General features: G+C 47.8%; 2 protein-coding genes across 3 annotated transcripts in view; both read left to right on the plus strand.

Annotated features, from left to right (window-relative positions):
* The window catches only part of SSU72 (SSU72 homolog, RNA polymerase II CTD phosphatase), a 49788-nt gene extending 40748 nt beyond the window's left edge, over window positions 1-9040 (plus strand). Inside the window, exons 3-5 of the mRNA XM_081201746.1 lie at window positions 2059-2198; window positions 5439-5557; window positions 8318-9040. Coding sequence (XP_081057872.1) covers window positions 2059-2198; window positions 5439-5557; window positions 8318-8419 — 361 coding nt within the window. The 3' untranslated portion in view covers window positions 8420-9040. The remainder of the gene's footprint in view (window positions 1-2058; window positions 2199-5438; window positions 5558-8317) is intronic.
* Window positions 9041-15495: 6455 nt separating this feature from the next.
* The window catches only part of TMEM240 (transmembrane protein 240), a 43116-nt gene continuing 34827 nt past the window's right edge, over window positions 15496-23784 (plus strand). Inside the window, exons 1-2 of one of the 2 annotated variants that reach the window (XM_081201721.1) lie at window positions 15496-15894; window positions 17943-18049. In XM_081201721.1, coding sequence (XP_081057847.1) covers window positions 17958-18049 — 92 coding nt within the window. In that variant the 5' untranslated portion in view covers window positions 15496-15894; window positions 17943-17957. Of the gene's footprint in view, window positions 15895-16548; window positions 17655-17942; window positions 18050-23784 lie in introns of those variants that run through there. The other variant, XM_081201720.1, reaches the window with a different exon arrangement.

Consider the following 23784-nt stretch of genomic DNA (forward strand, 5'->3'; position numbering starts at 1 on the left):
TATATAGGGGGCAGCTTTTTGGAAGTCCTACCAAGAACAGTAAAGGGTATGTTTAGGTTTATAGAAGCAAGCGGCAACCATTAGCTAACCTTTCAAGTTGGTGCATGCGGTTCTTTCCAATCTAGGGTAGGTGGGTATGGCATGACCGAAACACAGGTCAAAAGGGAAAGTCTGGTGTGATTCTCTGTCATAGCGTTACAATATTGAGTCCCCTGCCCCGAGGAGCTTACAGTGTAAACAACGGCAACAGCTAAGTGGAAAAATCAAAGGGATGCTATCAAAGTGGACCTGTGATGATTCAACATTTTACAAATAGATCCAGAAATAAATTCCACTGTGTCCTTTGAGGCTAAATCTATTTGTTGCATTTCTTTCCCATATTTTTCTCTTAAGGAGCTTGAGGGCGGTGTAAATAGATCTCCCTTTCCTCATTTGACACCCACAACAACCCTAGGAGGTAGCTTAGGCAGAGAGGCACTGACTGGCCCACAGTCACTCAGTGAGCTTTGTGGCTGAGTGGGGTTTCGAACCCTGGTCTCCCAGGTCCTAGTCCAACACACTAACCACTGTACTACACTGGTATTGTGAATTGCAGTCTTGCTTGTGCTGGAGTGTGATGGAATGTTTGGGTACTGATTTTGAAAGCTGAGTTTATTTGAAGCTCTGCGTGCTTGGTCTTTAGTGAGTTCAACAGGTTCAGTACGACGTTTGCCCAAACAGAATCACGGGCAGCTGCCTTATCCCAAGCAAGACCTGTGGTCTGTTTTGCTAAGTATTGTCTACACACTTGGCAGAAATTGTCCAGGATTTCAGCCCAGAGTCTGTCCCAGCGCTATCTAGAGATGCCAAGGATTGAACCTGGGACCCCGAGGTGTTTTGCAATGCAAGACAGATACTCTAACCACTGAGCCCTTCTCCCATCATGGAAGTGTGCTTAGTGTTGTATCTGTGGCTCTGTTAGCTAAAGCTGTAGTGTAACGCCTACCTGCAAAAGAAAAAAGTAATTGGCAATAGAATTTGACTTTTCAGACAGCCTTTTTCACAGCTGGCCGGCACATTTGATAATCTTTAAACTCCATTTGATATACTTTGCTGGGGGGGGGGCATTTGCAGAAAGATAGATGCCTGCTGCTCAGGACTTGGTAAAGGAGGAGGTTGGGATAAAAGTGGTTGTGATCAGATAACAAATGAATGTGGTTATATGGACTTTGATGTGATGCTATTGGGACTTCACTGTTGAATTCAGGGATCAGGAACCAGGGGCTGTTGCAGATACTGGATTCCATCTTCTCATCATCCCCAGTCACTGGCCTTGATGGATGGGCCGGATGGTCTTGTAGACCACAACGTCAGAAGGGCACTGGTTTGGGGATGGCTGTTTTAAGATTTTCAGGTCCCCCATTTCCAGCTATAGACAGCACATTGGACCAAGTCGATGCGTGTGAAATCTCAGGTTCCTGACTATTTCAGGTTGGTTTGCAAGAAAGCAAGTTTCTAGTCCTTGTGACTACCAAGAGCGCCAGGGAGATTTTAAAAGCAAAATGAAGCTTTTTTATTTTATTTTACAACAGAAACGCTTATTAAAAAAATTGAGGTAGCAAGCATCGTCATAAAAAAGAGGGCTTTCCTCCTTCTCTGTCAGATAGGTGGGGGTTCTGTTTCCATGAAGTCGGCTGCTACGGCATGCATTATCAGGAAAAAAAATGATGTTGTGTTTCTTGTGTGAGAAATGTTTTACTTGTGTGCGAATTCAATCCGCACACTTGTCATTTTAATCAGCTAAACCATTTCAAGGCTTCTTTGATCTCTAAGCCTTATTTTACCACACTGAGATTTCATATCCTAGGAGGAACGCAAGGGATTGTCTTGTACGTTCAAAGAGTTAAACTTGAGAGGGCAAGGGGAAATCTGATGGCATCGCTTGTTCCAAATTTACCTTATCCCCCGCCCCACAACTGTCCTAAGTGATTCCCAAACAAACAAAATGTAACCACTAAAATCAACCCCAACGACAGCAACCTTTTTGACTTGTAAGTTCCTTAACCCTGGTAACCTCAGCTATACACAGAATGGGATTTTGCACATGTTGGACAGAAACAAGCGGATCAAACCACGGCCGGAGAGATTCCAGAACTGTAAAGACGTCTTTGATTTGATCTTGACGTGCGAAGAAAGGGTCTATGATCAAGTAGTAGAAGGTAAGGAGATGAAAGTTGTTTGCTTTAATGGCAAGGACCAGTATGCTATGGTGCCAGGGGTGGGGGAGCTGAATATGGCCCCCCGGACTTTCTTATCTGGCCCTTCGGGCACTCTCTGGGCCACAACCCTCCTGGAATTCTTCTAACATAACTGGAATGTGTCCTTGAACTGTTCATCCCTCTAGCTTGCCTGAATGGAGAGAGAGGGGTGTTTATGTGTTTTGCCTCTGGCCCCCGGAATGCTCCTTGTAAGGGAAGTGGCCCCCAAGCTTAAGAACGTTCACCACCGTTCCTTAGCTGTTGGCGTATTGGACTAGAACCGCAGAGATTTTGGTTCAAATCGCTGCTCCCTTCTCAAGCTTGCGGTGTGACCTGCAATCAGTCGCTCTTTTTCTTTCTGGCCCACTTTGCAGGGGTTGTCGTGAAGATTTGCTGGAAGGCAAAATTTTCACAGAGGCTGGGTGGCCATCTGTACTCGTGTTGCAGAACGTCCATCAATCAGGGGGTTGGTCTCGTCTACTCAAAGGCTCTTTATGATTCCAAACAGGGTTGAGAGTGGGCAGTGGAGACTGCCTACCATTCCCCTGAACTCTCTGAAGAAGGGATGGCGTAAAAATGTGATGGAAACAATCTGGGCTCAAACTCGGACGGGGTTGTGTGTTCTGTGGTTCAGCAGAAGTTCCGAAGAGGGAATCCTTTCTGGGAACTACAGACCTAGGAAGCACCTCCCCCTAGGAGACAGGAGAGAGCACAGATTTGCCTCCGGTCTCCATTGATGAGCAGTTTCAAGGGCCCCTCCTCTCCCTTTACAAACCACGCATGGGACAGGCTGCTCTTCAAATAGAGGACTGCCCTCTGGAAAGTAGGCCATGTGGCCATCTTAGGTCTGGGCCTTCCTCACAATGGAATGGACCCATTATTGTCCCTGCACATTCATTTGCCCTCTCCCTGAGTACGTCAGAAGGGCCTCACTGGGTCCAAAGGTCTGTCTAGTTCCGCCTTCTTATATCCCACAGTGGCCAATGAGATGGCTGCAGGAAGGCAATGGCCCTCCCTGTCACTCATAAGAAGTGCCCTGCAGATAACTGGCATTTGGAGGCACAGTGCAGAGGGGGAGAACATGCCCACAGTGACTGGTAGGCCACCCAGCACTGCCCACACAAAGAGAGTGAGGCCAGCAGGCAGCCATCGCAAGGGGGAGGAGAAAAGGATGGCCTTGCCTGAATCACAAGCGGGAAGAGACACTGTTGCACTTGCGGGCTTCCCATAGAACAGTGTTTCTCAAACTTGGGTCTCCAGCTGTTGCTGGACTACAACTCCCATCATCCCTGGCTAGCAGGACCAGTGGTTGGGAGTGATGGGAGTTGTGGTCCAACAACAGCTGGGGACCTACTGCCATAGAGGCTGCTGTGTTTGGCCAAAGTCAGAACAGGATGTTAGACTAGATAGGCCTTTGGCCTGATCCAGCAGCCAGGCTCTTATTGTGGCTCTTCCTCGCTTTTTAAATTTAAACTAGGCATTTACACAACCCCCGTGCAGCAACTCTGGCTAAGCCGTAAAAACAAAAAAAACCAGCCTGGTTGGTGGTGTTGGCAGATCTGCCGCTCAACGTCTCTCCAGCTCCCTGGCTTTGCCTCGACCCCCGCTAGGATGTGGCAGATCTTCTTCAAATTTAGGAAGCAGCCGAGTGGACACAGTGGTGTCTCATAAATAAAAAATGCTCAGGGGCAAGGTGGGTTCCTCACCGGCCAGACTCTGCCTTCGCTCCAGGGCTGTCCACTCAGTTGCCGCAGAGCTCAGAGTGCATTACAGGGAGCCGTCTTGGAGCCTTTGCCGGTTTCCTTAATGAGTTGCCGTGCCGAGAGATGAATGAAATCTTCACTCTTTGCTTCGGGGGGAGCCGTCCTCCTTGAGACAGAGGGTTCATTTTGCAGCAGTTGGGGAAGGCGAAGGCCGTCTGCTTGCTAATTTCCACCTTCTTTACCCTCTTCCCTCTCTCTTCTGAATGCAATTCTTCACATAAGTGGCACAGGAGAGAGCCCGAATCCCCGCTGGCAGTCCCCGCTATGAACAGATGATGAGATTTTTAAGCTGGACTGCCTCGCTTTGCTTGGCCTGATCTGCTGGAAACACTGTTCAGGGAGGAGGAGGGGGACCAGTTTCTGAGCTTTACATTTGCAGGTCAGCATCTTGAGGCTCCTTAACGCTGCCTGGGAAACCGTGTCTCTTTGGCTGTGCCGGATCCGTGTACGTGACGGCGTTGTCTGCACACCGGTCTTAAAAATAAGCAAATCTCCTGTCCTGCTGTGGGTTCCGTTGGCGGAACAAGAGAAAATGCAGTTATATTAAGAGAGATGCAGTACAACACAAACCTAGGCCCACATTCCCTTCTCAGCGCCCTTCTGGGGGCTGCATGCAAGTGATAGGCAAGGCTTGAGACAAACGTGGGCCGAGCAATGAATGTCAGTGTGTTACCTTTTTAAAAAAACAGTAGGCTGGTTTCTACGCTCGCTCTTCTCTATTTACCTGGATGAGTAAGAGGTGTTCAGCGCAACTCAAGGACATATTCCAGCCAGGCCGAAGCACTCCAGGAGAGTTTGGAGCAGGTGTTGCTTGGGGACCAAGGGCCAGAGTTTATAGAGGGCCACATTTGGTTTCCCAATCCTTGCATTCAAAAGAACCAGCCAAGTGGCCACCAGATTAGAAGCCTCAAAACTGGGATTCCACCAATGTCTGTGCTGCTGTCAGACCCAACGCAAGGAGTGTTTCTTCAAAGAGCCTGGGGAAAGAGGCCTTAGCTCAGTGGCAGAGGCCCTACTTTGCCCAGGGTTCAGACTCCCAACACCTCCTGTTTAAAATAGTTTGGGCAGCAAGCCGTGGAAAAGAGCTTGCCTGCATTTGTGGAGAGCCACTGGCAGTCGAGTTCCTAAACAGGCAGAGTGTGGACTTGTCTAAGGCCACTTCCTGCACTCCTTTGCATTATTTTAATTCCAGTCGCCCAAGACATGCAAATGTTGCTCCCTTCCTTCCCCTGATGTCGCCTTTGCCAACCTGGCAACTCCCAGACGTTGTTGGACCCCCAACTCCCCATCAGCCCTGACGGTCGGCCAACACCGGCTGGGGCTGATAGGAATCAGACTCCCAGCAACATCCAGAGGAGACACGGGTTGCCTACTGCCAGTTTGAAGGCTTGATTTCAACCTGCACCCCAAACCACTTTTCTTTGTTTTTGCCCCTCAGACTTAAATTCTAGAGAACAGGAGACATGCCAGCCTGTACATGTGATCAACGTGGACATTCAGGATAATCATGAAGAGGCAACGCTGGGAGCTTTCCTTATCTGCGAACTATGTCAATGTGTAAGTATTTTTATTTTAACCTTTTTACTCCAATTTCCTCTTTGGGGTACCAGAGGATGCCTTTCTCCTGTGGTGATTTTGAACCCTTGCTAAGTCCTTCTGCTCCTAAGAAACCTCTGTGAAGCTCACAGGCAGGGGGTGAAAGTGAAACGCTTCCCCTCCTTGCTGCTCAGAGGTACACTGCCCCTGAACATGGCTGTTCCATTACTCGCTATCCATAAAGACACCCACCTGGACCAGCAGCCTTGCAGCAGCCGGTCTGATCCCTCCAGGACAGTGGCCTTCTGCTGGTGAGTTAGGAACCACCAGTGGGCTGCTGCCGTGATCCAAGGCAGGCTGCAACGGGAGCACTTCTACCATGCAGATGCTGAAGCAATGGGCCCCCCAATGCATTTGTGCTGGCTCTGGAAAGGTCGAAGGTCTCTGCTCCGGCGTGATCTGAAGCCAGAGGCCACACCTCCCTCCCATTCATCCCCAGCATCTGCTTGGGAAGTTCAGATCGCACAGCCAGGTCTTACCTTTGGCAGCCATGTGTGTGTGAGAAAGAGTGCACAAAATCATAAGGCAAGCTGCCTTCCTTCCTGGGCAACCTTCTGAGGGCCGATTGCCAGGGGCGGCTGCAGCCAGATAATAATAATAATTTATTATTTATACCCTGCCCATCTGGCTGGGTTTCCCCAGCCACTCTGGGCGGCTTCCAACAGAATATTAAAATACAATAATCTATTAAACATTAAAAGCTTCCCTAAACAAGGCTGCCTTCAGATGTCTTCTAAAAGTCTGGTAGTTGTTTTTTCTCTTTGACATCTGGTGGGAGAGCGTTCCACAGGGCGGGTGCCACTACTGAGAAGGCCCTCTGCCTGGTTCCCTGTAACTTGGCTTCTCGCAGCGAGGGAACCACTGGAAGGCCCTCGGCGCTGGACCTCAGTGTCCGGGCTGAACGATGGTGGAGACGCTCCTTCAGGTATACTGGACGGAGCCAGAGGGCGAAAGCAGCTGGAACACCAAAGGAGCAGCTCTCGCCTCTCTATCCTCTGCCCTAGCAAGCAAGAGGCATTGTCACGGTTTCAAGGGCGCTTTCTATCCAGGCCAAAACACTCAGGAAGGGTGCTGAGCAGAGCCACTAGGAAGGGTGCCCAGGGAGAGAGGCAGCTTGAAGGGTTGTGTTTGGCCCCAGTTCCCCACCCCTGCTGTAGAATCTAGGAGGCAAGCATGGAAGTCCCCTCCCTCCACTGCCCATTGGCCATTGACCCTTGACCCACTATGCTCCGTTCCAGGGTGTTGCTTGCTCTGTGCGGAATTTGAGCAAAGGGCATTGTATTTGCAGCCACCGTGGCTTTTTACCTGCCCAGCCTGCCGTTGTGAGCATGTAGGGAATTAAGGCGAAACCCCGAACCCTGAACGGAGCTGAGGCGTTTTCTCTGCTTTTCAAAGAGAAGAAAAGAAACCAGCTCACTTCTGTGTTGGGTTTGTTTTTAAAGTGGGTCAGCCAGCCCAGGGCAGACTTGGGAATAGAACTCTCCTCTCCACTTGGCCCCACTCCTATGGAAACTAGGCCACTCTGCCTGCATCTGAATGGAGCATCGAGGAAAATGAAAGAAAGGCTTGAGCTCCTTGTCCGCTTGTCAAGCCTGGAGGCACTTTGTTTGGGCCAAATGGGGAAAGGCTGCTTTCACTCCCGGTGGTGTGTGATTTGCGTGCGTGTGTTTCGAAGCAGGTCCAGAGGCTGCTAGAATATATAAAAAGTCAGAGTGGTTTAGAGCCAAGCTCTTCAACCTGGAAACCTGGTCTTTCCAGATGTTTCAGAACTTTCATCACCCCAGCCTGCTTAACCAGTGTTGGGGCCCATGGTTGAAGAACGCTGGCTTGGGGGACAGTCCTGGGGCCTGTTCCTTTGGCAAAGCTTATGCAGCTTTCTTAGGCATGGGGTTAGCCGACGCAGTGCCTTCCACATGTTTTGGAATGCCGTTCCCATAACTTCTAACCTTTGGCTCTGCTGGCCGGGGCTGATGGGAGATCACGGAATCGTAAGAGTTGCAAGGTGTTCCCAAGGGTTATCTAGTCCAACTCCCTGCAATGCAGGAATCTCAGCTAGAGCATTCATGGCAGATGACCATCCAATCTCTGCATAAACATCTGAAGGGCACCATGTTGACTATCCCAGGCTTAGAGCAGAGGTGGGAGTCTTGGGGCCTTCCAGTTGTTCCCATAACTGCATCCTGATCATTGGCTGGGGTTGGCCCCAAGCCCAACAACATCTGGAGCATCACCGAGTTCTCCATCCCTGTTCCTTATTAGATCCAGGGTGGGGAGCCTTTGCCTTCCAGGTGTCACTGAACTACAACTCCCATCAGCCTCATCCACCATGGCCGTTGGCCCAGGACGGTGGGCATTTTAGTTCAGCAACACCTGGAGGGGTTTCCCCGCACCTGTTTGAGAAGATAGCACGTGGTCTTCTAGTAGCAGACATTGTTTCAGAAGGGGTTTCCCCGCACCTGTTTGAGAAGATAGCACATGGTCTTCTAAGTAGCAGACATTGTTTCAGAAGAGGTGTCTGCCCTCCTGGTGCACAGGAAAGGTCCTTTTTTTAAGGCAGGTGGTGGCGGGACTCCTCTTCTTCAATGGGTGCTTTCCACTGGGTTTTTTTTTTTTGTTTTGTTTGCACTTCTCTTTTTTTGTAAGAGAACAGAGCAGCACAACCCTCCTTTCAAAATAAATACTTGAGCCCTAACCCTTCCCCTCTTGCCTGTTTGCTTCCAGATACAGCATACGGAAGACATGGAAAATGAAATAGACGAGCTGTTACAAGAATTTGAAGAGAAAAGTGGAAGGACTTTTCTGCACACGGTCTGCTTTTATTAAAAGCACGCCCGCCTCTTCCTCTTAGGCCTTACTTGCGGACGAAAGAAGCATGTGTTAGTTCTGAATCTACTGGACTGTTTTCTCCCTTCCTCTCGGAGAAGTCGACTTAACAACCTCTTTCATTGTTGCTGTTTAATTTCTCTCCCCAACCCGCGTGTGTGTTCGTTTTTTGTTATTTTTTAAATTGTTTGTGGGATGTTTCCACGCAGAAACACAAACGAATTTTGTGTGTAAAATGAAAGAAATTCTTTACATGAAACGCTGCTTTATTTAAGAGATTTTTTTTAACGAAAAAGAAAAGGAAATCAAGGTTTTGTTTAACTCTTCCCCCATCTCCTGTCTTTCCGCCTCCCTCTCTTGGATGCCCTTCTTTAATTGTTATAAGTAGGGTTTTAATTATAAAGAGAATATATGCAGATGATATCATTTATATTTTCCACCGTAAATATCTTATTTCAGTTGTTGGGTATGGGGGGGGGGCGGCAGCAAAGGGGAGATGTTTTTCTTTTAATGCAACAGAACTGAACGGCTGGGATATGCAAAGGTATGAATGGGACAATTAATATCTGTATAATATTAGGAATGAAAATTGGAAGTGTCCAATAAATATAAACTGCGCCATTTCTGTCCTGTTCCTTGTGTTCATATAGAGATGTCTAATATATCTTCCTATATATGTAAACATGAAGGTTATCGTCGCACAGCCACTGTCAGAGGAATTGTAGTGCCACATCGCAATCCTAGAATTTCATGAAGCTAGGGTGCGGTAGGGGAGCAAGACTGAAGACAGGTTGCACAAAAGCGACCATAGCATGAGAATGTGATGAGGGAGAAACTGATGGGGAAATTGGTGGTTTTAAACAACGGCAGGTGTTTGAGAAAAGTACCTTCACAAAGTAGAGTATTTGAGGGTTCTTCATCCTGTATCCTCACACGAGGCAATGAGGAATGGAAGAGGCAGAAGTTTGAGTACAGTGAGAAGGGAGTTACACTGTAAGGAAAACAGGTGACTGTTTTAAACAACAGCAGGGACGGAGGGAAATGGAAAATGTGGCAATTTTCAACAATGGCAGAGGTTTCAGTAAAGTAGGCAGGGGTTGACCCAAGGAGGGGACGTGACAGTTTAAAACAAGGCTTGAGCACAGCGAGAAGGAAACTGAAATATGTCCTGTTTTAGCTTTTTGGTGTTCGCTTTTGTGTTGTACCCATCTCTGCTTTTTCTCCTTGTTAAAAGGAATTGATTAAAAACTAATCCCTCAATGTTTCTCCAACTCCTGCTTTACTCAAATTTACATAGTTTGAGTACAGCTAGAATGGAGCTACACTGAAAGGAAAGAATCTGGTTGTTTTAAATACCATTTAGTGTTTGACTAAAACTCATTTGTTTGCTCTGGGTTTGCAGCCTTTGAAATTACCATTATGCTTAATTCACCGTGAATTCTGCCACTCAAAGATACCTTATCAAGATCCGTTCTGACCTTGGGACATTTCAAGATCAGGAATCCTTCCAACAGCAACAAATACCTTTCAAGATAAATTTTGAGAGTGGCAGGCATGAGCATAAAGTGATGAGTTGTCCTAATTTGTTACAAGAACATGGCAACACTCCACAAACTTAATGGATTATGCTGTGTGTGGCAGGGGGAAGGGAATCCTACAATGGGCCAGATAGATAGATAACCATATTTTTCACTCTATAAGACGCACCAGACCACAAGATGCACCTAGTTTTTGGAGGAGGAAAACAAGAAAAAAAATATTCTGAATCTCAGAAGCCGGAACAGCAAGAGGGATCGCTGCGCAGTGAAAGCAGCAATCCCTCTTGCTGTTCTGGCTTCTGGGATAGCTGTGCAGCCTGTATTCACTCCAATAACACACACACACATTTCCCCTTACTTTTTAGGAGGGAAAAGGTGAGTCTTATAGAGCAAAAAATATGGTAGGTAGGTAGGTAGGTAGATAGATAGACAGATAGATAGACAGACCGACAGATAGATGGCACTTGGAAACTTTATAGTAGTTTGTATGGTACACAGAATTTTCAGCCTGGGTTTCTGAAGGGACACAAGTTGCCAATGATAAGAAGAACAACAATTAATAATACTGGGCATTTACAGAGCCCCTCACTTATATTAACTTGTTGCCACTTAATAATAATAATAATAATAATAATAATAATAATAATAATAATAATAATAATTTATTATTTGTACTCCGCCCATCTGGCTGGGTTTCCAACAACCTTGTAAGGTAGGCTGGCTGAGCGCAGGCTGAGCTTAGTGGAGCAATGCCCTGTTCTCCCCACTGAACCAGCCTTCACTGGGTGATGGGAAAGGTGATGCGCTTGTTGAGATCCATGGAGAGTTTCTGCTAGGGTAAAGAGCACAGGACTTGATGAGCAGATAACCTCTCCTAGGGGTTAGGGGAGAAATTTGGTTGGGTTTGCATTTTCATGTGGAACTCCCTAGTTCCTGAAACGAGAGGACCAAAACAGAACCCCAGTTCAAAGCATGTGCTTCTCCTAAGATTGCAGGTGCAGTTCTCCAACTAAACAATGTCTCCAAAGAACATCTGTTCATGCATAAAGTAGTGAAAATAGGGCATATATCTGGAGAAAATTGCACGCAAATGCTGGTGAATTTCCATCAGGATATTTGGCTTAAAACTGAACCTAAGCTTGGAAACAATGGAAAAGGAGAGAAAATGAAACTGGCAGATTTGACCCATCTTTAGCCTGACCTGGTATTGGACAATTTCTTGGGCTCCTGAATTAAGAGAAATAGAAAAGGTACTGTTTAAATATATATGTATACAGGCTGAAGAATAGGGGAGTGTGGTCTGCACAGAGTCTTGATTCTCTGGATAAAGTTTTTGAGAGTGTTGTGTTTTTTAAAAAAAACGCACTCCAATTTACACACCAAATCCTGGCTCCGAATGATTCCTGTTGTGAGCCAATGATATATTTCTGCTTCTAATGACTGAGCATCCTTGATCTCCGCTTTTCTTTCCTAATTTGGGCTCTGGACCAGTGGCTTTTGGCAAGCCTGCTCCAGCTGATCCTCACATGATCTGTGCTCGTAGTTTAAGGACAGGAGGTGGCAGAAAGGAGTTCCTGACCTACAGCTTACCTCTCTGTGTTTTCCAAGACTTTAACTCACAGCAACTCGAAGAGGCTTGACCAAAATTCCTGACAGCTGTTGAGGTTTGTGTTTGTATTTATCTGTAATATTTATTACCCCAACCCACTTCACCATAGTGACCCAGGGCAGGCTTCAACAATGCAGTATCGAGGTATATAAAAAAAAACCAGATGAAAACATTCTGTGTCATGTCCTTTCCCCTTGCCATACATGAAACGGCAACCATCTGGTGCTTCCGACATATTGTAACGACTTATCTTTTCGTCCAGACTTTCCGTGACCCATAGGACTAGACACTGATTTATGTGAGTGAGCCCCTGGACTCTCCAGTTTTCTATCCTGTTTTATTGATTTTTAGGCTATATTTTTGTTGTTGTTGTTGAAATGGATCTTGCTTTTCTATTGCATGTAGCCTACACCACTTGGGGATTTTAAAATATATTAGGTGGTTTTAAAATGCTTTTAAACAAAACAAATAAGGCCGATGTAATCGTCAAAACAAATAAAACGGTTCAAATTGGAACAGAACAATTCGAGTTTTCTTCCACTAAGTGCACAGCCTTTGGAGGCAATGCACCTAAATTAGTCCTGTCCATTACTTTTGATGACTCTTGAGTAGGATTGACGTTTTTTATTATTAGTTATTAAATTTTTATACCGCTTTATACTCGTGGGTCTCTGGGCAGTAACAACATAAAAAACCTCTTCACCCCTTGCCTTTTCCTGTAAGACCTATTGCAGTCGTTAAGAGTCGTCAACAGGCTCATCTCAGCTATCTGCCAATCTCCCATTCCCACCACCCTTCTGAGTAATACCCCTCCCCACCTTCTCACTATATAGAAGGATCTGGCAACTTCTGTTTCAGTGTATCTGAAGAAGTGTGCATGCACACGAAAGCTCATGCCAAGAACTAACTTAGTTGGTCTTTAAGGTGCTACTGGAAGGAATTTTTTTATTTTAACATAAAAAACATCATAGAAAAACAAAATGCATAATCAAAATAACACAGCCCAATAAATTCAGCAGAAGAGGTTTTCTCTTTCACACACACACACAACCTTAAGTGTCAAAGAGGTGTTTCTTCAGCTTATGGTAGATGCAAGGTGCATGTCTGTGGGTTCAGAGTGCCAGAATCTGGGAGCTGCTGCAGAGAAGCCCATATCCTGTGTTCCCAATCCTCAAACCTCTGTGGGTGGCAGTGCTACCAAGAGGACCTCCTCTACCAGCCTTAAGAAGGTCAGTACAGATGGAAACAGACTTTCAGATATTTGAGGCCTCTGGGTTGTGTAAGCAATACTCAGAAGAAACCCACTTAAACTGAGTTAGCCATGGTCAGTGGGTCTGCTCTGAGTAGGGCCAGCAGTGGCAATACACTTACCGTAAGCTCTCTAGGGTTGGGTTCTTGCCCAGGATTGCTGTGTTAGGCTGTAAATCCTAAGGATGCTTGACCTGGGATGGCGTAAGGCCCGTGGCGATCATGGGCACATAGCTCCAAACAAATGTGTGTAAGACCGCACTGTTTAAAAAAAAAAAAAGGAAATTGAAATGAAAATTTTCTCTCTGGGAGGCATCCGCCTGTTTGGCTTCCAATGGTTTTGCTCTTGGAAAACATGTGTTTGTGTGTTCCTATTTTTCCCTTGAATAATAATTTCATCTCAGGGAAATGTATGTCTTCCAGCCACATCATGGAATTTATTTGTCACCTGAATTCATTTTAATCTCTTTTTGTAAGGAGAAGTGGGGGAACCCCAATTGCCTATTACAGAGTACAGTGGTACCTCGGGTTAAGAACTTAATTCGTTCCGGAGGTACGTTCTTAACCTGAAAATGTTCTTAACCTGAAGCACCACTTTAGCTAATGGGGCCTCCGGCTGCCACTGTTCTCATCCTGAAGCAAAGTTCTTAACCTGAAGCACTATATCTGGGTTAGCGGAGTCTGTAACCTGAAGCGTATGTAACCTGAAGCGTCTGTAACCCGAGGTACCACTGTATTGCAAGGCGCCCAAAATACAGATGCATCATTAAAATTAAATGTTGTCCTCAAATTAAAGCACAAATAACTCCAGGAATTGGGGGGGGGGGGGAGAGAGAGATAGGGAGAGAGAGACCCTGCCAAAAGCAGGATAGAAAGAAAATTCCAGGCCAGTGTCTTAAATATCTGTGTGGCTTGTTAAAGTGGTGCACCATTTTGCCTAAGTCCTGCTGTGATGCCTCCACAATTAACTGCAGGTTTCAGGTTGGCCTAGCGCAGGAATGAGGAGCTTATGTCCTTCCAGATGCTACTGGACTCCTCCTCCCATCATCCGTGATCCATGGCTGTCCTAGCTAAGGCTGATGGGAGATGGAGTCCAATGACATATGGAAAGTGACAGTTCTCCCCATCTAGTGCCTGCTTTCCCAAGCTCTACTCATTGGACCATACTGCCTCTCAAGATCAGTTATGGATTGCACACTTCCCCCTACCCTGTGCACATATCGACAGTGGTTTAAGGTTACCAGATTTTTTGCAATGAATCTGGGGACACTTTTCAACTTCCTCCTAAATAGATGGATTTTGTCAGGGGACTGATTTGTAAATCCGGGGACTGTCCCCGGGAAATGGGGATGTCTGTTAACCTTACTGTAGTTTATACGCACAAACAGGCACATGATTTTGCATATGATATGATGCTTAATATGGGGGATAAAATAACTTGGTTCCAGGGATGGATTTGTCGATTTCGCTTCTCTCCATTTCTTCCGACTAAACGTTTAAGAGGAACTTTCTGATGCTTTGACAGTGGAACAGACTCCCTTGGAAGGCGGCCGAATCTCCTTTGCTGGAGGTTTTCAGCAGAGGTTGGACGGCCATCGGTCAGGGGTCACTGAGCTGCGATCCCTGCATTGCTGGGTTTTGGATGACTCAGAGAAGACCCACTGAAATGAATGGGGCCTAAATGAGTTGCGACTCGCACCTGCTAATTTCAAGGACTAGCGTTCGGTTGCAAGCCAATTTTTGTGTGTGGATCTTTCTTTTTTCCTTTAAAGCCTAAAGGTAAAGGGACCTCTGACCATTAGATCCATTCGTGGCCGACTCTGAGGTTGCGGCGCTCATCTCGCTTTATTGGCTGAGGGAGCCGGCGTACAGCTTCCACGTCATGTGGCCAGCCTGACTATGCCGCTTCTGGCGAACCAGAGCAGCGCATGGAAACGCTGTTTACCTTCCCGCCGGAGTGGTACCTATTTATCTACTTGCACTTTGACGTGCTTTCGAACTGCTAGGTTGTCAGGAGCTGGGACCGAGCAACGGGAGCTCACCCCGGCGCAGGGATTTGAACTGCCGACCTTCTGATCGGCAAGTCCTAGGCTCTGTGGTTTAACCCACAGCGCCTGATGTGCAAATGAAGCAACCTGAACTTAATATTGGATCGGTTGTGGGAGGGGGGGATGATTGAAAGGAACCCAGAGCGGCGAGATATGCTTCCATCTCTAGCCTAGCAAGCTCATTTCTAGTGAGCCTGATCTCTGAGCGTACCGAGAGCGTCCAGCAGAGGACGCCCAGGAGAGCAGCAGTTCCTACATCTGGTAATCTCAATTTCTCAGCCTTATGGGGAGAGGTCGCTCAGGTCCCTGCCTAAGGAGCGGAGGTGTGCTTCGTGTCCTTTTGCACTTGGGTCGTAACTTTTGCAATGGAGAGCTCTCCACCCATAAACGAAAGACACTCTCCACCCATAAACGAGACCCCCTCCCTTCCTCCCCACACCCCCCGACTCAAATTTCCTTCCTTTTCTAATTCTGCACCCTTTCACAACAGCAGCAGCACACAAAACCAGCCCTTTCTGATGGTGAAATCACTTTTGTGGGTGTGAGGAGTGGGCGGGGGGGGGCACTACTGTCTCCAGGTGAGAGGTGTCAGTGAAGATCTGTGCGAGAGAGAGGGGGAGAGGGAGAGAGAGAGAGAGATGAACGGAGCCTCTTTTCCACTGGGGATTTCCAGGGCAAAATAGGAGAGGTGTGATGGCTTTTTCTCCCCCGTTTCTTTTCTTGGTGTGTGCTAATACCAAGCTAGACATCCTAGGAAGAAAAGGCAGAGCGGAGAGCGAGAGAGAGAGAGAAGGATTCCAAATTTGATCAAGCACCATTTTGATTAAAGGAAGGGAGAGTGGGGAAATTTGTGCAGAGAGAGAGGGAGGGAGGTTAGTAAACACACACAGAGAGAGCACAGGATCTGCAGCGTGGAGGGTTCCCCCCCCCTTTCCTCTCTCCCCCCCACCTCTGTCCCTCCTCCCACCCACCCACCCCCCCTCCCTCCTTAAGCAACGAGCCTTTAAGATGGAGCGGCGCCACCTCAAATAGGTAAAAAAATCCTTTCTCTATGCAAGCGGGTGGGTGGGAAGGGGAGAGAGAGAGAGAGTGCGCGCGAGCAGGGGGATCAAAAAAACCACCTTGCTAATTTCCTAGGATGAAATCGACAAGACCCAGTTGCAAGCCCCTTCTTGCAAGCGGCGAGAGCACCCCCCAACCCAAAAGGAGGGTGCCACCCACCCTGCCGTCCCACATCTTAAAGTCCCGGGGCGGGGCTGGCTTGGTGCGGTGGGTGGGTGGATGGGTGGGCTGGGGAAAGGAGGGCTACGATTATGATTATGGTTAATGATGATGATGATTTAAAGAGCCTGATTTTGGGGGGTGGGGTGGGGTGGGGGTGGGAATCGTTCGTGCTGACTTTGCAAAAGCACTAGCGTGTTGTTGTCTTTAAATAATAATAATAATTTCTCTCTCTCTTAAAAAAACATCCATTTTAAACAAAAATGCCTCTAACTACTTAGATGGTGCAGGAGGTATTTATTCCAGCTTCAATGTCACAGAGAGAGGGAGGGAGGGGGACAGGGGGTGGGTGGAGAAAGAGAAGCTGCCAAAATCCATCCTCAGGTCACGTTTTGTGGGGTTTTTCATTCCTCCTCTCCATCCCACCCCCCCGGGAGGAAAAAACACAGCAGCAGTTCCAGGCAGGCAGCAGAGCCTGGGGTCTCTCTCTCTCTCTCTGAGTGTGTGTGTGCGCGCGCGCTCTCGCGTGTGCGCGTGCATTTCCTCCCCAGCGATGGGTCTCCTCCCCAGCAAATGGAACAAGACCAGGCGACTATCTTTTTAAAAGACTCCAACATGACGCCACCCCGTGCCCACCAACATCTCATCTTGCCAGCCGCCTTCTTCCATTTTCCCCCCTGCTAAGGGGGGGGGGGGAGGAGGAGAGAGAGAGAGAGAAAAAAAAGAGAGCAGAAAGGGGAAGCAATTTTTAACAGCCTTCCCTCTCCCAGTCGTCTTTGCACCAATTGCTCACCCATACCTTCCCCCTCCCCAAAAAAGGATGGATCCTTCTTTTGAGCAGAGGATGCCGTGAAGCTCCAGAGTGTCATCTGATGGCCCCAGAAGCAGAATCTACTCTTTATCATTCCTTTCCACCCCCCTCCTCTCTTTCTCTCTGCATGTTGGGTATTTTTTTATTTTTTTCTTACTTGGTTTCGTGTTTTGCTTTTCTTAACAAAAAACAAAAAACCCCCACAAATTATTATTTTGGGGGGCTGGATCAATTCCTCTGCCTGGTGTTGGCGGTGCACCGCTGTGATGTGGTCGACCTTTCGCTTGGACGGCTTGAGTGGATCGCATGATTTGCCCTAGGAATCTTTCTCTTCTGCCTACCTGCCGATCTTTTCTATCTATCGATATATGTTGGACTAATCCGAGGAAGAAGAAGAGGAGGAGGAGGAGGAGTTGGAGGAGAGCGGGGTGGAAAGCAAAAGACCCAAACAGACCAACAAACCAGCCAGAAGGTTCAGCTTGGATAAGAAAATAGAGGAGTGCATTTGTGTATGCTTGGAAATTGGGGGGGCCAGGAGCCTGCCCCCCCTTCAGGACTGCAGATCGGTTTGAAGACCTTGTACCTGACCATCTCTGACCTCTATAGGAAAAGCTGGCACCCCTTTCTCTCCTTTTTCATTCTGGGCAAGGGGGTGGGGGGTGGGCTGGGGGGTAGTGACACAGCGGCTGTCCATTTCCAGTTGATGTCCATGAATACAAACACCATGATATTTATGATCTTGGGGGCCTCAATTGTTATGGTAAGGAGACACTTCGATTTCCTCTTATTTCCTTCTCTCTCTCGTCTTCCCCTTCCCCAAATTCTTAGGTGCGGTTGTGGAACGTCAGATCTGTGTGCCCCATTTCAATGTATGTGTGTGTGTGTGTGTGTGTGTGCAATATATAATTCTGAGGGCAAGTCGTTCTTTCATAGGCCTAGGTTTCCTTTAATATGTATTAGCAATCAAACACGAGAGACTGTTTTATTCCAACACTTCTAGCCTTATGGGGTTGTGTGATTATTATTATTATTATTATTATTGAAACAGGCAATTGCGTGCTTGATGGATATGAACGCACTTTTGGACCGATTTCACAATTATATCTTACCGCATTTGAGAGGTGAAGACAGAGTCTGTCACTGCAACTGTGGAAGGTAAGGCCAGCGGCCAGCGGCCATGCACCATCCCATCCCATTTCTTGGGGGGGGGGGAGTTTGTACACTGCATTTCTCACCTCCCATTGGGAGTGCAGGGGTGGTGGTGAGAAAGAGAGAGGCAGAGAGAAATGTGGCCACGCAGAACAAGGAAGGATGAGGGATGTACTGTTTGGGTATTTTGCCAAATTCTAGGGAATCCGTTGCCTTGGAAAGTGGATGTCATCAGGGATCTCTTGAATGTTTCAAACGGTCACAGGAATCACCCTTAGCCATTCTGCCGTACACTCCCTTGTAGTTATTCCTCACGACAACCCTGTGAGGTAGGTCACGATGGCAGTGTCTGTACTGCAGTCTGGAAAGGGCGGTGTTGTTGGGGGCCTTACCTGGCGAGTTTACCTCAGGTGAGATTCAGCTGCTAGGGTGCCCGTTGCTGAGTTTGTTTGTTCTCATCATTTAACCCATCCACCGATGTGCAAATAATATACGTATGGATATACCTCTGCAAGGTTTGTGGTGATGGCTGGCAGCTTAGACGACTTTAAAAAAACAACAAAACCCACAAGGGGGACATCAAGCAGATTCGTTGAGAATAAATCGGCAGCTGTTTACTTTTGAGGAGAAAATGGAACCTGCATTGCCAGCAGCAGTCTACCCTCCAGCGCCGAATTACGGGGGGACGGCCAATCAGGGAAGGCTGTCCGCTTTGGTTTTTTTTTGCTTCTGAGTTCCCCAGTGACATCTTGACTTCCCGCTCTTGGAAGACAGGATGTAAGGACCCGGTGGATCTTTGATCTGACTCGACAAGCCTGATTTATAAGAGCAGTTGTGGCAGGCACACAAATGGGGCGGCAGTGGTGGTGGTGAAAGAGAGGCTGAATTTCCTTTGAAAACACTTGGTGTGTCCCCCCCACCCCCATAGTTCAAAGACAGTGCCACTTCCTAAGGGTGTTTTGTGGATATCTGAGAAGTTAGAATCGGGAGCTGGTCAGGAATGTACGAAGCAGCCTTATCCTGAGTCACACCATTCGTTCAGTACTGTGTACACTGACTGGCAGCATCTCTCCAGGGCTTCAAACAGAGGTTTCTCCCTCTACCTGGAGGGATTTGAACCTGGGACCTTTTGTATGCAAGGCTGATGCTCTACCATTGAGCTACAGCCTTTGGCTGTGTTTTATAAGCTCTTGGCATCAGCTGAGCATCCTGGCTCCCAGGCTTTCTCTCCCTGCTCCCATTTCGGGGCTTTCCTTTCAAGATCTACAGTTTCCTCACATTTTTAGTGGTGTCTTTCTTTGATGGTGGTGTTGGAGGAAGTGTCGGAACGAGCTTCTGTTTTTAAGAATTCAAATTCAAAGAATTCAAAGGGCAGGTGATGCCCTTTCAGAGCAGAGAGAGGTGAAGTGAAATGGGTTTCAGAGGAGGCCCGAACCCTCTGTTTCCCATCTCCAAGTGCCGCTAGGTGCCAACTCCCGTCGCCTCTAACCATTGGCCATGCTGGCTAGAGGAGATGAAAGTTGAAGCTCAGCAAGATTCGGAAGGCAAAAGCCTTTGCTCATCAAGTGTACGGCCAACGAGTCTTAGGTGGAAGGAACTAGGTTTGGGGAAGAGTTGAGGGGGACTTGCATACCTAAAGTGTTGATGCATAGAAACACAGCAAAATGGCTTATGAGTCAGATTGTAAGTCATGGATAGGCAAACTAAGGCCCGGGGGCCAGATCTGGCCCAATCACCTTCTAAATCCAGCCCACGGACGGTCTGGGAATCAGCGTGTTTTTACATGAGTAGAATGTGTCCTTTTAAAATGCATCTCTGAGTTATTTGTGGAGCCTGCCTGGTGTTTTTACATGAGTAGAAGGTGTGCTTTTATTTAAAATGCATCTCTGGTTTATTTGTGGAGTGTAGGAATTCATTCATCCCCCCCCCAAATAAATATAGTCCAGCCCCCCACAAGATCTGAGGGACAGTGGACCGCCCCCCTGCTGAAAAAGTTTGCTGACCCCTGGGACTCTAAGCAGCTCAGTATTGTCTGCTCTGATTGGCAGCAGCTCTCCAAGGTTTCAGATGGGAATCCTTACCTGGAGATGCTGGGGGTGAAACCTGGGGCCAAAGCAGGTCTCTGCCTCAAACCTGCGATCCCTTTCTTTAAAGATAAGTAAGCCCCTAGTCCTCATGTTTCTAAGACATGAGCTTTTTCCAACAGGAAGCTGCCTTTGTACTGCATCAGACCATTGACATATCTAGCTCAGTGCTGCCTACACTGACCACCAGCAGCCAGCCCTCCAGGGTTTCCGATGGGGGTCTCTCTCAGACCTCCTTGGAAATGGCGCCTATTGTACCCAAGGCCCCTCCCCAATGAAACAACAGCATAGGAACATAAAGGTAAAGGGACTCCTGACCATTAGGTCCAGTTGTGACTGACTCTGGGGTTGCGACGCTCATCTCGCTTTATTGGCCGAGGGAGCTGGCGTACGGCTTCCGGGTCATGTGGCCAGCATGACTAAGCCGCTTCTGGTGAACCAGAGCAGCGCACGGAAACGCCGTTTACCTTCACAGGGATTTGAACCGCTGACCTTCTGATCGGCAAGTCCTAGGCTCTGTGGTTTAACCCAAAGCGCCACCCGTGTCCCTTGCATTATACCAAATCAGACTGTTGGCGTATGTAACACAGTGTTGTCTACACTGACTGGCAGCAGCTCGCCAGGGTCTCTCCAAGCCCTCCCTTTCAGATGCAGGCACCCACAGCCTTCTGTATGCTGCACTGTGGCCTTGAGGAGGACGAAGGCTGGGCCTTTGCTGCACCAGGGCACAGGTACGACTCTAATGGGCTCACGTTGCCAGAGGGCAGTGTGTGGCTGAATCTTAGGAGATGGTGAGAGCCGTTCGATAACTGGAATGATCCCTCATTGAGCCAGTGGGCATTCCCTGGCTGGGACAGTGGAGGCTGGTGCACTAGTGCAAAGGGGGTCCTGCCCTGCCAACTTCAGCTAGCCCCACCTGCCTGCCATCTTACTAAGATCCAGTCTAGCTTCTTCCTTCTAATTTTCAGGGTTGTCCCTTGTAGAGCTCAGCAGGGAAGAGAAGGATGGCAATGAAGCTGGACTGCGTTGGTTTGGCTTCTTGTGGGCTCTGGTGCCACCTACTGTTCAGCTCCCAGCCTTCCGCCCAAACAGTTGCAACGGTCACCGGTCACCCCTGATTGGGGTTGCCCTGGTCTCTGATTTTCCTGCTGAAGCCGGAGGGGCGAAGTACATTCCCTACAAGACTCTCTACAGCTACGTACAAACCATAGATTGAAAGCACATAACTTCCCCCCAAAGAAGTGGTGTTTGACCCCGCAGAGCTACAGTTCCCAGGGTTCTTTGGTGGGGACACCATGTACTTTAAACGTATGTTGAGTATGGTGACTGAAATTTGGCCTCCAACCGTTTAGCCAAAACCTGTCACTTCCACCCATTTGTTCTAGCTCTGCCTTCTGAAGCGACGCTGTACATTTCAAACACATTGAAAGCTTCCGTCAAAGAATCCTGGGAACTGTAGTGCACCCCTCGGGAACTGTAGTATACCCCTAGCAGCCTTGGGAAGCTGCAGTGTCCAGGATTCTTTGGGGGGAACTCTTGGGCTCGAAAAGGAGAGCGTGTGATGCTGTGGTGATCATTCAACCTTCTTGTCATGTTGTGGTCAACTTAAGGTGAAAAATGCACCGCAAATAAACCTAAGTGAGGAGGTGGTTTACAGAGCTGTGCGTCAGGCGCATTGTGCTCCTTTCGCTTGGGAGAAAAGGAACATTCATGCGCGCCGCCAAGGAGCCAATTCGTAGGGGCCGAGGTCCCTTTGGGGCCCCCCAATAAAATATTTAAGGGGGTTTGGCCCCTGTTGATCAGCACTGCCATTCCCAATTATGTGTGGCAGGGCTTACCTCTCCCCCCAAAAAAATATTTTATTCAAGTTGGCACTCCGACGCGCATCATGTAAAGTTTGGATTCTGGCTGTGCTGTGTCCATGCCATACATTTCTCCAAAGAGCTCTGGGAACTGCAGTTTACCTTTGCACCTCCTGGCACCTTTAACAAACTACAGTTCCCATGATGCTTTGGCAGAGAACCATGTGCTTTAAATGTATGGCGTGGACAACGTTTTGCAGCAATTAGCAGCATGGCGGAGTTATCTCAGGAAGTTGAACGAGAGCAGAGCCACGGACCCTGTGTCCTTTTTGCGGGAGAGGCAGTGTGGTACAGTGGGCGGATTTGTGGGACCTGAACCAGAGATATCTGCGTTTATTTCATTTAAAAAATATCCACGTTTTTATGCTACTTGATTGATCAAATTAATTTGTTATGCATTGATATCCCACCTTTTTCTGCAAGGATCTCCCGGTAGCATGCAGGGCTTTCTCCCTCCTCATTTAATCCTCACGACAATCTTGTGAGGTAGAAAAGTCTGAGAGAGGTCTCCCGGGCCCTAGTCCAGCACTCTAACCACTAGACCAACTACCCCCTCCTTATATCTAGGCCTTCCTCCTTAAGCAGCCCACGGAGGCCATCAAATACAGAGTGTGAGCGGCAAACAGATTTTGACCCCTTCCCTTGAAAGACATGAAAATAATAATAATAATAATAATAATAATAATAATAATAATAATAATAATAATAATTTGAGATTCGTTTTAGACAAGAGATACCTTTAGCTTGACAGATCACTGGGTGGAAATAATGAGAGAGAGAGAATGAGAATTGCTTCCACGTCAATTGATTCAGGACTGTAATGTCAGAAGAGTCGCAAATCTCACTTTGTTATCGCGGTCCATGTGTTTTGCTTCCACTGTGGACCACCGTGCCAGTGGGCTTGCGGTGATTTTCTACTGGTCATTGGTTAGCGTGGGGGGGGGGAGAGACATATTAATGGAGGATCTTTCAAACAAACAAACAAACAAACAAACAAACAAACAAACAAACGTCTCCCCACTTGCTGTGAGCAATTAAACTGGACTTTGCTCAATTGCTTTGGGCTGCAGTCAGAAACTCGGTCTTCGCGGTTGTCGTCCGCCCTCTGACAAGGCCTCAGGTGGGGCAGGGATGAGAGAGGGGAGGACCTCAAGGTTGCCTTCTTCCATTTCAAGAGCTGAGCATGAGTAAAGGTCCCTCATCCTCAATATAAGGGCCTCAAAGGACAAAACTAACCCTTCTAATGGGCCCCAGAAACAACTAGGTAGGCAGTGGTGACCAGTAGAGAACTGACGGCATGGGGTACAGGTGCTTGGCGTCCAGAGGCACAAACTTGTTGTGTGAGAGAACGTGGGTTCAAATCATAGCTGTCAACTTTCAGATTTGAAAATAAGGGATAAGCAGCCTCACCTGTCCCGGGGGACAGTCTAGGGGATATCTAACAATCCCGGATAGCAGCAGGAAGCAGCAGGAAACGGCGCTGGAATAAGGGAATTTCCCACACAAAAAAGGGAAGGTTGACAGCTGTGGTTCAAATCACTGCGCTTTCCACTCAAAGGGCTTCTAGTAGCCAGAACAGGGAAAACCCTTACTGGAGGGTCAGTGGAGGCTGATGCTTCAAGGCAAATAAGAAAATAAGACCCCGCTTAATCAGGCCAGTGGCCCAACCAGCGTCTTGTTCTCACAGTGGCCGACCAGATGCCCATTATGGCAAGCCCAAAGGCAAAACCCGAAGACAAGAACCCTCTCCCTTCCTATAGTTTCAAACAACTGACATTGCTGCCTCTGAATGTGG

The sequence above is a fragment of the Podarcis bocagei genome (genome assembly GCF_964188305.1).
Source record: "Podarcis bocagei genome assembly, chromosome: 7".
NCBI lineage: Eukaryota > Metazoa > Chordata > Lepidosauria > Squamata > Lacertidae > Podarcis > Podarcis bocagei.